The following is a 14894-nucleotide window of genomic DNA, read 5'->3' as shown; positions in this document are numbered from 1 at the left end:
CTTTCGCTACCCTCACTTTTTCACTGCCGTTTATTAGGCTACGCTTACCAGGCCCCTTAGCGCATGGCCGAAGCCTCGAGCGCGAGTATTCTGCACCCAGAAGTTGTTCTAAGCATGGGCCGCACGCAGCGCATCTATACTCATGCGGTTGGCAAACAGTGACCGTTACCCTTGCCGCATGTGTGGCGCATGTTTCTACCGAATATGTATGGCGCGCTTGTTAGTGCCCGCCTGGCCCCGAACAGATGCCTTTACGCATGTTTCTAAAAGAAAGATTACTTTTACGTTAATTGATGTGCAGAACGCCCTCTTTGGTCATTTCTTAAGTTGTGATCCAGGCCCCATGCATATCCAGAAAGGCTACACAAGACTCGTTCAATAATGCCTGTTGAAATCTCTCGTGTGTAGCCGGATGGCCGTGGAACAAAAACATGACAAGGCGCCAGAAAATCACAAGCCATCCTACTGGTTTGCGGTTCTGCGGTCAGAAAGGCCTCCCGCCTAGTTGTTGTAAACACTTCACTCTACCTTACCTGATCTTTACCTGAGTTGTGATTTCTAACAAGCAATATGTATATTGTTTAAATAATTCATACGATTTAATTACTGCTATTACTTACCGTTTTGTTTGGCGCGCGTGAGAACAGAAGCTCCAGATTCCTCTTATCAGTTCTCCGTTAACGCTGAGATGTCTCATCAATTTTAAATTCTACAGTGGAATCTGGATAAACAGAAATCGCTTAAACGGAACAGTAGCCTGTAAGTTCGCTGGTTTTGTATTCGGTAAACTCGGTAATCGGAACTAAAATTTCCACGTCCCCGTGTAAACGGAACCGGAAATGTAACTTCTTGTGAAACCCATTGGCATGAGAATCAGCTTTTTACGGTTCCGGCTGTTTCGTTTTTTTTTTTCCTGTTTTTTTTAGCCTCGTTGGCCTCGTAAGCCTCGTCTCGTTAGTGGTCAGCCGTGTTAGCGCAACGAATGCAACATCGCAGTTCTTGTTCCAGTCGTTCGGTCTCGATTCAAGACGCCTGGGTTACAGGTCTCAGTTCCTGCCGCCTCGTTCGTGCAATCGTGGTGCTATTCGCGCTTCATTACCGCGTTGCCGTCTTTAAATTCCATGGCTCCTAAGCACTCGCGAAGTTGAGGCCACTAGCATCCGTGAAGATGAAGTTTGAAGGACTCAAACAAAATTAATCGATGCATGCTGTAGTGAACAGCGACTCTTTGTTGCCAAATCAACTTTCTGAATCTCTTGTAACTTTGTGAATCTCTTGTAAATAACTTTGTGAAACCTCCTGTAGTTGTCTTGCTTTCTAAAAAATTATCAGCTACATTCACCTTCTAGTGCTTAGAGTTCCATGAAATGGTGCTAAGAAATGGTGGAGTTCCATGAAATGGTATTAAGAGTGTGTACGCACATAAATTTGCACTTTCACATATCTATCTCAGTAAACGGAACTCCTTTTAAACGAAACTAATTTTTTCGGTTCCTTGAAGTTTTGTTTACCGAGGGTCTACTGTATTTGGATCCCATTGCGATGGCTCTGAATAACCAAGGAATAAAATAGTATATTTTATATTGGCTTCTTCGCCCAAGGGATACGGGAAGGGCATTAACGCAGCCGTTTCTACCAAACTGGCCTTTGTGGTAACCTTGTTGGTATGTGCCGCTATATGCAACTCTGTTACAAAGAAAGCACACGACAAAGAGTTTTGTTTATATATACGTATTTATACAATCCTTCGCATATACAGCTATAGCATTACACATAGTACCCCGACTAGACTCAGTCCTTGGTTGTTCCATTGACAAAAGAGAATTGCTTCTGCCACCACAGTGATAAAAGCGCACGAAGGGAGTATGAATACACAAACAACACTGTGCGCTGCACTCAAAAATATGGAAATGAGAACACATTTGGGGGGTCAGAGCTGGGAAAGGGGCGACAAGAAAATATATAACATCGTCCAAGGAAATTTGGCTCACTCACACTAGATCACAGATTGTTCCGTTTGTCGCCACATCAAAACTTCCCGGTGAGCACACACCACGGTAACAGCATATTTCTAAAACGATCTCATCGGCGAATACAAAATGTTACAGTTGCATTCCTTAATATGAAAAAATTCCCTCATAGAGCCGTTTCCTTTAGCTAACTTTAGCTTAACAAGCGCGTATTTCTGCAGGCGGGACATGCAGCCAGAATGCAGAAACAACGACATATTCGTCGATTCTGTCTTCCATACACGCCTCATAAAGCAGTATTGACAACAATGACGTTAATGCTGCGATTCCATAAGAAACAAAACAGCAGAAAGATTTCAGAAAATAAAAGAAAGCGAGAAAGATAGAGGGAGAACAAAATTCGCAATCCGCGACAAACATTTCATTCGGCTCGGACGAGCGTACGAACTTCCGCATAACATTGTACATGCATGAATCAATAAAAAAAGAAGAGAAAAGCGTAAGGTTTAAGGAGACGAGCATGTAGCTTGCCGCCTTGAAGCATCGTTTGAAAAACTGGGTGGAATACAGGAAGCAAGGCGGTGACACAGCCGAGCAAAGCGACGTATTCACAATATCTACAGAAAACAGTGGCAACCAGGAGATTTCCGCTTACACATGTATGCACAGATGTCCTTAAATGTTTTGGTCTTTTTTTGTTCATTATTAACTGTCTTTTTTGTGCCCACATCCCCAATAAGCAAACGGTAACCTCGCAAGCGGTATCTCCTCAACGCACTTGACGCAGATGTGGAGACAGTTTGGGTACGAACCACTGAATGTGGGTTCTGGTTTCAGTTTGAAAAGCGTATACGAAGCAAGCAAGCCAGGAGACGGGTTGACGGGGTCGCTTGCCCAGTTATCTGAATTCTTAAGAAGGGAGGTGAACCCGATGATGCGCCCCAACACACGTACCCAGAACTACACCTCCCGAAAGGAAAGCGAACTCTCTAGAATATAAATACACTATGGTACATGCATATAATAACTGCGAGCAGCGAAGCCGAGGCTCTCCCGCTGGCAATGTTCAGGCCTGGCTGCCACGCGTGCCACGGTGGCCTGCACTGGGCGCGCTTGGGGCCAGCCTTCGCTAGAGTTCCTGTATATAGCTCCCCTAGGGCAGCAATATACAGGAACTCTAGCCTTCGCGGGGCACAATGCCGCGCATGCGCAGTAGGCTCGTCCGAGTTGAGCGCCGAGCGTGGGCCTCGCTGCTGCTTTTCACAAATAAGGCCCCTCATTCGACACGGATGCGTGTGAACACGCTGGCGAAGCGGCAACAGAAAGCCAAGCGGTAATACACGCGGCCACAGCACGTTGCACACTGTGACTGCGGAGCGCGCACACACGCTCTATCCATTGAAGGACGTCCGTCATAAAGGATTGGCAAGCGCGATGGGTAACGATGGGGTTTTTGTATCTGCTTTTTGAATGACGTTAGTGAGACATTAGCTAGAGAACGTGCTGAGGTGTTTCATTGTGGTCCCCCGCACTTTAGCGGCACTCTTCATGGCGTGAGTGTTTCACTGCGAGCAAGAGACCTACACAGTCAGCAACGAATGAAGCCTGAACAGGAAAATATCGAGACGAACACACGATTGTCTTAATAACCCGCAATGCTGAAGCAGTGGAATTGTTCGAGAGCACGTTATAGAGCGTAACGACAGTACTCCATCCTATGTATGAGCCACGTCATAATTGATTTTTTTAACCAAGTCCAAAAATGTGTGCGCATTTAGAGTTGATATTCTCACGTTCGTGTTTTTGTGCTGACTGCGCGTACCATGTGAAGACCACACAATGGCTTGCTTTTGAATTTGCTGGTACTGCTGATCAAAAAAATTATCACGATTTACTATATCATTTTTTTTTTGCTTCGCGATTGAAATATTTGTCCAAGAATCGAAGCGAGCACTCAGGGTGAACAGACGCAGCAAGATGAAGCAGCAGCAAGTGATGGTGTCTTGTACATCAGAATCGCGTGCCGTGGAAACCTATATTGCAGCAGCCGTGTCCGGGACGACGCATGTTGGACAAACTACGCGTTCGTCCAAAGCCACGAAGCTGGATGATGCCCGATGAGGGGGGTGCGGATGCTTCATTGCGTTGTCATTTCATGGGCTCAATTGCTGGCAGATCCTCCGCGATCGGGGCTCAGTTCCTGGTGTTTCCTTCTCGCCTGCACAGAGGACAAAACAAAGGTTGGGGTCAAGGATTATATCTGGAGATAACCGTCAACAGGACGAGTCATTACCACTTGGAACAGTCCTTTGTCTTAGCTGCTAAGAACAACACCGAGGCTGTCGTAAAAGAGAATAAAAGAATCCTCTTTTAGTCCGCGCCCGGCATATTGAACATATTAGGTCACAACAACAACAAAAAAAACAGTAATGAGGTGAGCGATTACGCAGAGGTATTAAAGCAAGGCAGTAATAAAACAAAGGGGCCAGGAACCGGAAAATCGAAATAACATTTGTAGCAGTGACGTCCTTACACTTTATGTGACATCGCCGACAAACACGAAGCTTCGAAATGTCTAGCGCGGTTTGGTGTACGAAGGAAAAATACTGGCTACGACAGCGCCCACCGCCCTGAATACGCATGTGGTGTGGCCGGCAGATGTTTTCGTTCGGTTTCACGCTCCCTTTGCCCGGAAAGCCAAGTGACAAAGACGGTCCCGTTGAGAACATTTCATTTTTTTTTTCTTTTGGCTGACCTGCTGCGCCACCAGGAGACATACCCGGAACAAACGTGCTTAACCCTGGCTCTTTCTCGGCGGCCCCTTTTCAGTTGAAGCTCCGATCCTGTTACCGTCCAAGACAGCGTGGAACCGACCCACGGTGTTGTTGCTGCCGGGGGGACCTCTATGGGAACACGGGTGCGTGTAAACGTGCGGGAGCCGGGTTCAAGGAAGATTCGAGCGGCGTGGATGAGCTTCACCTTGAGCGGACACGGAACATGTCTCTCGGAAATATCTATTGTAACCCAAATCACAAATACGTAGGGATAAGGACAGAGTGTAATGGAGGGTTAGATCTGATGTCCACATAAGCTTGCAGAACTCCACCATCATTGTCACCATCATCCTTTTCGTCATCATCAACCGATAATTTCCCATGGCAAGCCGATGACCAATTAAAGTGATATTCGGCATTATAGCTATCCTTAGTTGCGCCAATTCATTCCTTCTTCCTGAATGCTCCTTTATCGTGCTTCCATTTCGGCCTGAGCGGTTGCTTCGGTCCGTTTTATTCATCTAACAATCCACCCGTCACTTACACTGCATGCGATGCCCTTCTCTTAGTTCTATCTCGAACATACTCTGCATAAGATTTAAAGGTCGGAACACGGTCCTTGATAGTGTCCTGCATTCGACTATATAATTTAGGAGTTCACACCAAGAAGAGTAATTCGAAAAAAGTGGTCTTTATACTGCCTCGCCATCAACTAATTTGCCTCCCAAACTCTGCAAATTACGTTGCAGCGACGATACGCCCCGCGGAGCGAGACTGCAAACATTCACGAACGTCGCATGCTGTCCACCCATGTTTGCCAGTTTATTTTCGACGGCGCGCACAGGGCGCGGGCGGCCAGCCGGTTACCGTTCGTGCCCGCACGTGCCTCACAGATGAGAAGCGAGCAAGAGTGCTCTTTCATTCCTTGTTCCCGAAATCCCGCGTTACGTTGGCGCTGCGCTCCTTCTCGTGCGAATTTTTTTTTTCTTTTCTTTTCTCGGTTATTTTTCGGGGCTGAATTTGGCGCGACTTCACCATTTTCCCCTCGTGTTTCACTCAAGAGTGCTCTCGGAGCGGCTGCCGAGCTTTGGTTCCCGCGCAGTTTTGTTCGCGACGCGCACTCGCCGGGCGCGGTTCGCACGCCGGCCGTGCGTTTACACCCCCCCCCCCCCCCCCCCCCTTCGTGGCCGAGTGTCGCTATCACCACGGCGTGCCTTCAGCTATTGCAAGTTGATCCGAGCGCATCCGACGTGAGGAGCGGCGATCGCTTTGTCGCGTGGGCGGCTCGTTCGGTCGAGCGCGAACAGCCGCCGAGGCGTTCGCTTTTGACCACTGTCCACTGCTGGACCACGCAGAGATGTGACTGTGGGAGCAACAGGGGAGCTGCTTCGAAGGTCTCACGTACAATTCGCGCTATGCGTCTCTGCGCGAGGCTATGCCCGAAATGCTCACGGTAACAATACTTTCTGCATCGCTGAAGCAGGAAAGCTCTCTCTCTCTCTCTCTCTCTCTCTCTCTCTCTCTCTCTCTCTCTCTCTCTCTCTCTCTCTCTCTCTCTCTCTCGTACTTGTAATTACAAAAAACGTGCGTGTTTGTTTATTTGTTGCTCCGTATTCTTTTATTGGTTTCACTCTGGGGGCCAGAGTGCGAGAGAAAGGGGAAGGCTTCATTCCCAAGCCAAGCTAAGCGACTTGGCGTGTGAAACCTTCTCCGCCCTGCGGGTGGAGAAGGTTTCACACCCCCACATTGCTTCAGAATGGCCAATCGAAGTGGCCTAGTGTGCAAATCCGGCGGATGACGTGGCCTAGCATTCAATTTAATTGACAAGGGGCATCTGTGCAGGTGCATTGCGCAATGCAAAACGCCATTCAAGACTTTGTTGTCCCTGCGCACATGCATTGCTTTTTTTTTTTAGTGAAACCTTATCTTGGGCTTCGTCATTCGCCTAATTCGCACATTTGGCCACTTCAATTGGCCATTCTGGATCACTGTGGGGAAGACGACCTACAGGGACTTCTTAGAATGTAGACAGAGGCACCCACGTTCGGCTTAGTAGGCATTTCTTAAGAGCGAGGATATCTTTTCACAATACTGAAATTTGAAAAGTTCTTATGTCTCGCCTTTCAGCAATCTTCGGAGCATTGTTTTTTCGGGGATTGCGCTAGAACCTTAAAACCTCGCAGCTTTCTTCTTCTTTTTTTCTCTCTCCTTTCCTTTTTTTCGCGGGGTCCCGTCCGAGCATTGCGCCAAAAGGCAATAGTTGTCGCCGCTTATCCTCTCATCACCTCTGGGCCGCGACTGCACCTTTCAGCGCGTGCTCTCATGCGCAAAATCACAAGTCAGCGCGCCAATATCACTTCTAATCCTCGCCACGGAAAAACGCCGGCTGTCAGGACACTCATTCAGCGCGGGAAAATATTTATACGCGCCATAAAATAAACGCCCCACTCCCGCGCAGCAGCGCCCCCGACGGCTTGTGCGCCGCCGAGGATTATCCCCCGTATAATGGACGCTAATGCGGTAATCCGGCTTTTGTAGACGCGCCATGAAACATATGCGAAGAAGGCCCCGTGCCCCTCTCGCCCAGCTACCGCCAGGTGCGCACGAGCCCGGGTCGCGCTCGGGGCCGCCGCCGCCGCCGCCACTCATCCGGGGCCGTTCGAGCCTGGCCGGCCGCTGTGTACACACTGGTCGCGACGCGCGCTCCGATCGATGGGCCTGCTGTTTGCCGTGCACTTTGCAGTGGCCTGCGCGGCTCAAGGACTGCCGCTGCTCTCTGCTCGGCGCTGCCGGGGCTTCTTCCTCATTCGAGTGGCACCGCTGTTTCTCCTGCTACGCGCATCTTCGCCACACGGAGGCATTCGGAAAAGACAAGCGTGGCTTTTGCCCCCTGCGACACGGCTTAATAAATCGAAGCGGCATATCGGTGCACAGGAGTTGCGATGACTCTGCGATCAGTACATTTCAATTTATTTGCATGTTTATATTTAAGGAATCTGTTACCACCGGATATACGTGAATGGCTTAAATACTTTTTTCCCTCTCGCCGTTACGCTTATATCTATTGCAGCAAGACCTATACAGTAGGTGCTTGTAAGTGCACTTAGTGCAATTCATAGAGCCCTTGTACCGTGAAGTTGGCGATATAACCGCCATAATTGCAACGGAAATTGTCAAAGTGCTTTACGAAGGAAATCTACGACGTTTCGTCAATTAGTTCTTTTCTGCGAGTCTGCAGATGTTTCCCGAATCGGTTGGCGGGGCGCAGTTCGGTCTCGAACTTTCTCAATGAAGACCATCTCCGCGTAGCGACGGGCACAATGAGCGTCGATCGTTCGTTCTTTGTGCCCCAAAATTCTACCCTCATATGCGCTGGAAACGTCCGCGCGCTCTATGGAGGAGGAAGCCTCTTAACCTACATAATCGCGCTCCCGTTTCAAATCTGGCTCCGTACGCGAGATGATCGAGCTACGTTGCCTGGCGCATTTCCCTGTGGTTAATGGAAATTCGGCGAGCGCATTGTCAGTCACCCCCTACGCTCCCCGCTTTTTTCACTGCGGCTCGTGCGGAATTGATGCGGCGACTGTGCACGGACTCGGGGACTTCGCTGGTGCGGCTTCGCTAGGCTGCATTTCGCTGCTTTTTCTTCGATACCATTTCTGGCCTGTAGCATGCGCTTCTGGTCCTAGATGCGCGCGTGGCAAATGAAAAAAACTGTGAGACTCTGCTTCGCGAGCGGCCAGTGTGCACCAGGGCGTCGGTTAACTATTCGATGGCTCATCCCTTAGCAACGGCCCGAAGGCCTGTAAGTGACAAAGTTACTATTCCTACTTACTACTACCAAAAAAAAAAAGCGTTGCTATGTGGCTTAGCAACTGTTTTCAACAACAAAAGTTATATTTTAAGTTACTATTCCCAAACAGTCACAAAATTACCTTAGTGACCGTTTGCAGCGATCACCTCCAGCTCTTTATAAAACAAGGTCATGGAGGACGGAAGCAAGAAGCCAACCATAGCTCAGCATTCATTGAGGAGTCCAGAAATTTTTGTTAGAAATAGTGTCCATGCAGGTGCAGGACATCCGGTGGTTATTTTTTGCTTTAAAAAGAAGAGCCACATACATTGAAATAAAGCCCATGAAGCGTTCATCATGTATTATTCATTGTTCAGAAACAGTCGCGCGTTCCCTCCATCAATGCGCACAATGATCGCGACCACACCGTTGGGTCTTTGTTTTTCGGTTGGTCGATGCAGTGGAATGTCAGCTTTCTTTCTTTTTTTTTTTTTTGCTCGCCATATTCACTGCAGGCACGTGCCACAAGATGTGCGTTGACCAAGGCGCGGTCTAACCCATCTCAAACATGGTCACCCAAAAATTGTTTGTCGGCAACCTTTCTGTGCACCGGTTGCCTAAACTGGGTTTTCCGTGGCATAACAAAGCCGCGGCATAACAAAACAAAGCTTTGCTGTATAAAAATTCGCGACGAATTTTGGGTAATTGCTGGGAGGTTCACGAAAACTTGGGAGCTATTTGGCCAGAGGCGGTCCAAGGAAAATAAAGATAGTCCTCCTCCCTTTGACCCCCGAAAGTCGTGTGATCCGCTAGCTACCCTCTGTTCTCCCGGTGCTCCTCCTCCGGTGACGAGCGGAGCTGCAGAAGTCGTTCCCGTGAACACGGCCACGCGCGTTGGGTGTCCCGCGGTGCGCCCGTGGCGCACCCAGCGTGAGGCCCGCAGCGGTAGGCGGCGGCTTCGGAGCCGTGGGCGCTAATCCCGGGGACGTCTTAGGGCGATCCATCTGGCCGCTCGGGAGCGCGAGGAAGGGTTGAGCGGCTGGGGATTACTGGTGCGCCAAGACAGAAGGCAGATGCGCGGTTGGGGGCCAGCCTAGGGTACCGGATTAACGCGAGCGCTTTGTGCTGGCCCCGTGGAAGGGTTGCCAGCAAATGCGGGCTCGTTTGCATATACATACTCGATCCTTGACGCCCACGTGTAAGGGGCGACACGGTTGCCTTGAAAACTCGTGTCTCTGTTTGCGACGACACCTTTCGGGTCTGGCCCGCACCCCAAGTTTTGTATTCAACGATGTTACGGAACACAAAAGCTAAACAACGAGTTCCCGTTATGTCAAAAGCTGTCACCACCCACTTATCGGCGTTGCCAGCCGCTGTGATTTTGCGGCATTATCGGTAGGAGTATACCGACAACGTTAACCCCTAAGCTCTGCGATTGCTACATCACCCAGCGTGGCCAACAAAAAAGCAGCTGTTTCGGGAAAACAATCTCTTCAAATCTTTCGTTCAAGGAGACGCAGTGGTGCACTCGCTGCGGTCTACATAAGTGTCGTGCACCGCCATTAATCGGACAACCATATTTAAGCCAACACCCATGGCGGCTTAAAGTGCGTCGTAGCGCTTACCGGCAATATTTTGGGAGGGGGAAGGGGGGCGGGTGTGTTAAGCGTTTCTTTGATTCAGGAAGATAGCGATAGTTCTTAACGCACCTTAGTTCACGCATCCAGTGCTCTAATTATATTCTCGCACAATTGTGCGCCAACCACAAACGTTATGTGGTTACATGTGTGAATCGAAGCTTGAAAAGGTGTTCTGTTATATATTCACTGACTTGATATTTCCGACGCCGTGCCTATGGCCCGCCGATTTAGGGAAACAAAAAAAAAGTCTTGATGCCGTGTCTCGAGGGACGGATGCGAAAGACGTAAAAGTGAGTACTGATCTGAAGCATCTCCCGTGTAATGGCGAACGGGAGATATCTCGTTGTTGAGAAAGAAGGCTTCGCCTGCTGGGCCAATATTGACCGCGAATGGCGTGTTTTGAACGCTCGTGCATCAGCGGGCCCCTTTTTGTGTCGCTCCCCGTCGTCCTTCTCCCGGTGTTCCACGCTGGACGCGCGAGAGCAAAGCCTTTCAGGCCGCGTGCTTTTGTCGTTGTTAGTTGCCGCGCACGACGGGCAATGTTGTTCCGCTGCACGAGCGTCAAATCTCTCCGCTCCAGTGCAGACTTCCCCAGTTGATTTTTCAGAATGGGAATTGCGGGCGTTCTTTCTTTTTTCCCCGGAAAAACGGGCGAAAAGGGGACAGAAATGACGAGCACCAATGCGGGGGCATCCGACTACGACTGCTGCGTCTTTTTTTGTTTTGTTTTTACCTCTGCTTTCTCTTTGACGGCCGCCCGACTTCGGTCTTGCCAGCTCGCAATCGGCGGAGACGCACATTGGGAGCCGTCGAAGCATCTATTTTGATCGCAAGGGGAGCCACCGTCGCCAGCGCCAAGCCCGCCACGCAGCTGCCTTCAAAGCGCGCGTAGCCGCACCGTGAAAGTTGGGCGGATAAAAAAAAAATAAAACGCGGCCGGGAGAGATGCGCGTGCTAGAATGAACGCGTGCACACAACACGGCGACCAACGCAGAATTAGGCGAAAAATTTCCGAGCGGCCGCCATGGGCGAGAGATGAAAGGGACGAACTGTGCGCAACCCCTTTCCTTTGTGCGTGTTTGCGCGTTGGCGGCCCTTTGTAATGGAGACGACGGGCGCCACGCGCTCAGGTGCGCGCGCGTCGCGCCAGATGCGGAGGCGTCGTGCGCGTGTCCACGCGTCGGCGAGAGGGCAAGGGTTGCGCACGCCGCCGGGTGACTCCATTTTTGGGCCGCAATCGGGCAGATCGCGGGTAATGCTCGGGAACTGGTGGGAAAGTAGTCCACCCGAAAGCGGGAAAACCGCCCGGACGGGATGTTTGTTCGCCACTTGTCGATGGAGCAGCGCTACAACTCAAAGGGTTGCGGCCGAATGTTTGCACCACCGACTCGCGCACCCTTGATCCCGCTCTCGAAGGCTGCGTTTTCGTGGAATGAATCCGACAAAAAGCCCTATCCTGCGACTCCAAAGTAGCTGTTGGGATTTTTAGGGGCGAAGCCCCTCAGGGGACTGTTGGCGTCTCCTGTCGTCGTCGTCGTCGTAATCGTCGTCTCATGTAGTCACGGTACTAAAACACCCACCGGGTTGAACCCACGCAAGACTCTGGCTCAGCAGATAGTACACTGTGGTTGAGTTTTTCCACAATGCACCAGAGCGACCAATCCATGCCGCCAAACACAGCAAATTGGGCGAGTGGGAGCAACAGACTATTTGATTGCAAAATGTAATCTGCGCAATGCGGAACGGCATGCTTTCATTGCGTGATGCCACAGCACAGGTTAAACCTTTGAGTCAAATTGTGTGCTCGACATCGTCACGCGCCAAAATTGAATTGTTGGCTACATGGATTGGTCAGTAGAGTGCATTGTAGTCAAGCTGAATCAAGACACCTTATAGACACCTTATAGTGTTTATACATTCTTATCATGTGGCAAACCAAATGTAACCTCCTCAAGTAATTTTTTCCCTGAAAGATTGCAAGAATATTTACCTCGAGTTCTGCCTCTGCCTGCCGTTCGTGGCGCGCTCGGAAGGCTCTCTGTTTTTCTTCAAAGTCTCGCAACCTTTGGTTGTAGCACTCGATTTGGTCCCGCAGCACAGCATCTTCCAACTGAAAAAAGATGTTGCAGGCGTCTGGTTAACTCCTCGCAGCAAATTATAAAGTAGCGTACAGTAACACACCTTTAAAAAGGCAACGGAAATTTAGACAGTACGCAATTGGAGTCCGCGTGCGCTCCTTCCAACTTCATTCGAGCTACTGGCGAAGAAAGAATTATGAGATACTGGCGAAGAAAGAATTATGAGAAAGAATTATTAAATACTTCCAGATTTATACTTGCAGCGAAAACAGGTACACGCTATTCCTATAGGCTGCAATGAAACAGTAGTGAAGGCCTCGTTAATGCAATCCGCCAGGCGAACTGGATCATTGTCCGCGGAGGCGTCGTACATCATGTCAGCGATGCACGGCCCGAACTGGCTACGTAGTAGATTGGTTGGGGGATCGTGGATTTTTGAGGTACAGGCAACGTGCGGCAACCCAGACAGGCAACCAACATACAGACAGAATTTTAAATACGAAGGCCTTGGGTCCCGTTGCAGTCTTTCGACTACGCATGGGACCCCAGTGTGTATTGTATCATGAGACAGTTGGAATGGACTGAAAGGACTGCAACCCTCCTAATCCAGTGGTGGACACCTGAGCTCATGAAGGGGGAGGGGTGTGTCAGAAAAACAGTGGTAAGAGAAAGTAAGGAGTAGGGACGGGAACAAGGTGACGAAGGAGATTAACTAAATACGACTGGATTATGACACTGAGGCACTTGTTGCAGTTTACGTTGGAGAGAAACAACATTTTTGAGATGAGGAAGAGCTGGACGTAAAGTGAACAGTAGATGCATGAAGAGGAGCGCAGTGGCCGGCCACACAACACGCGACGCGCGATCCGTGGACCTAAACAGTGATTTGGACAGTTGTATGAATAGAGCTGCAGCTGATCAAAGTATACTAACAAGATACTGCCGATGTTAGGCGGGCTTGATGAGTTATCTCATCAAGCCCGCCTAACATCGGCAGCAGCAACAACGGTCTCGTACATTTTGCTTCCTCGCGGACCGCGTTCGCTCGCTCCCCCAGCGGCATGCGATGTTCTGTCGGAGCATCTGTTTCGCTAAGACGAATGCCGCAAGCTGGAAGATCGGGCTGCCGTATCGGCGGGTGTGCCCTGACGTCTGGAGAGGCCGCGCCGACTGTGACGGACGTGTTTATCGCGAGGGCCTCGACGGCAGTTGCTAAGCGGCCACCGCCGGCCGGCTGGCATGCATGGGAAAAGTGCTGGCCGCGCAGCGGCGATGGAGGCGCACCGCGTTCGTCGCGAAACCTACAATTAAGACGTGCCGCTTGCGCAAGGGTTTGGCCACAAAGAGAGTCGCGACACCAGCGCGGGCTCCCCTCGGTGGCTGCCCCCCTGCCTTGCCGGCAAGTTGTTGTTGCTGCTGCTGCCGCCGCCGCCGCGACCGTAATTAGATCGAGAGGCACCTGTGGTGCCTTGCGATGGCCGGCCGCGCCCGCCTTAGCGGCCCATTCCCACGCGGCTCCGCTACCGTTCGCAGAGCAGCCACAGGTGCGTCCGCCGCCCAACCGACGCTGTGGACGCCCGCCTGGTATGGATCCTTCAGTAAAACCTCAGGTGCTTCAAGCAAATAATATTTTAATGTGTGGAATGCGTCTTAGCGGGAAGTAAACATACCACCCCTCCCTTTGCTCTCTCTCTCTCTCTCTCTCTCTCTCTCTCTCTCTCTCTCTCTCTCTCTCTCTCTCTCTCTCTCTCTCTCTCTCTCTCTCTTGGCGAGCTCGTGTGCATGAGCATTAGAAGCACGCTTAACATGCCCAGGTGGTGGTCTAAGTTACTCTGTATCTCCCTATAGCCAGGTACATAGAGTCGGCGCGTTTATAGGCCGATTAAGCCCCAATTTTAAACACGAAGGTCTTAGGCTACGTCAGCGAGAGAGTTTGGTTGTCGGTCTGCCTGTCTCTCTCCGTCAACCGATTCAACCACCCGGCCGGAACCCAATTGAAAAAAAAAAATGCCTGAACACAAAGCATATACAGACAAGACGGTTCTAAAATACCCAAACTGCTGGCATGGCTCATATATGTCCATATTATTCAGCGCAAGTGAAACCTGAGGCATATTTGAGGCAAAATGCAAGTACATAAGCAGAGGTTTTATACTGAAGAATACACGTTCGATTGGGCTGCACGACACCAAATTAAAAAAAAAACGCATTAAAGGCGGGGCTGAATAAGGGCGAGATAAAAACAAACACTAAACAAAACATGCCCGCTCGAGCTGTTCCAGGCACAACAGAAACAAAATGTGCCTACAGACGGCGCGCGTGCTGTGTAAACGTGCGCAAATTGAATTGAGCAAACCTCTGCTGCATTCACCAAGGGAGGAGCGGCATGGGTGGGGGATAGAGAGAGGCAGGGGTGCGAGAAGACTATCGCTTTTCGACGACATTTGCAGCGAAGCAAGGAGATACGTGGCCATTTTTATCTTAAAATGTGACGAAAGCCTACTCCAACAAATAATTAGCCCTCACGACTGCCAGTTGGTACACAGCTCCTCTATAGCTATCGCCATCATCAGCATTCAGAAGGAGTTCTGGCGATGGTCATGGTGACTGGGACAGGCTGTGGTGCACGTATACGTACC

The 14894-nt window shown here is 50.3% G+C and overlaps 1 protein-coding gene across 1 annotated transcript in view; it reads right to left on the bottom strand.

Moving 5' to 3' along the window:
* Positions 1–1721: 1721 nt before the first annotated feature.
* LOC144155319 (protein big brother-like) overlaps positions 1722–14894 on the bottom strand; it is a 56184-nt gene continuing 43011 nt past the window's right edge. The window contains exons 5-6 of the mRNA XM_077686669.1: positions 12168–12287; positions 1722–4188 (exon numbers count right to left, since the gene is read on the bottom strand). Coding sequence (XP_077542795.1) covers positions 4132–4188; positions 12168–12287 — 177 coding nt within the window. The 3' untranslated portion in view covers positions 1722–4131. The remainder of the gene's footprint in view (positions 4189–12167; positions 12288–14894) is intronic.

This window comes from Haemaphysalis longicornis, unplaced genomic scaffold, assembly GCF_048455015.1.
Source record: "Haemaphysalis longicornis isolate Haplotype H1 unplaced genomic scaffold, Haemaphysalis longicornis Haplotype H1 scaffold_1, whole genome shotgun sequence".
Taxonomy (NCBI): Eukaryota; Metazoa; Arthropoda; class Arachnida; order Ixodida; family Ixodidae; genus Haemaphysalis; species Haemaphysalis longicornis.
Note: the sequence above shows the minus strand (reverse complement) of the source record. Positions and strands in the feature narration are given on the sequence as shown.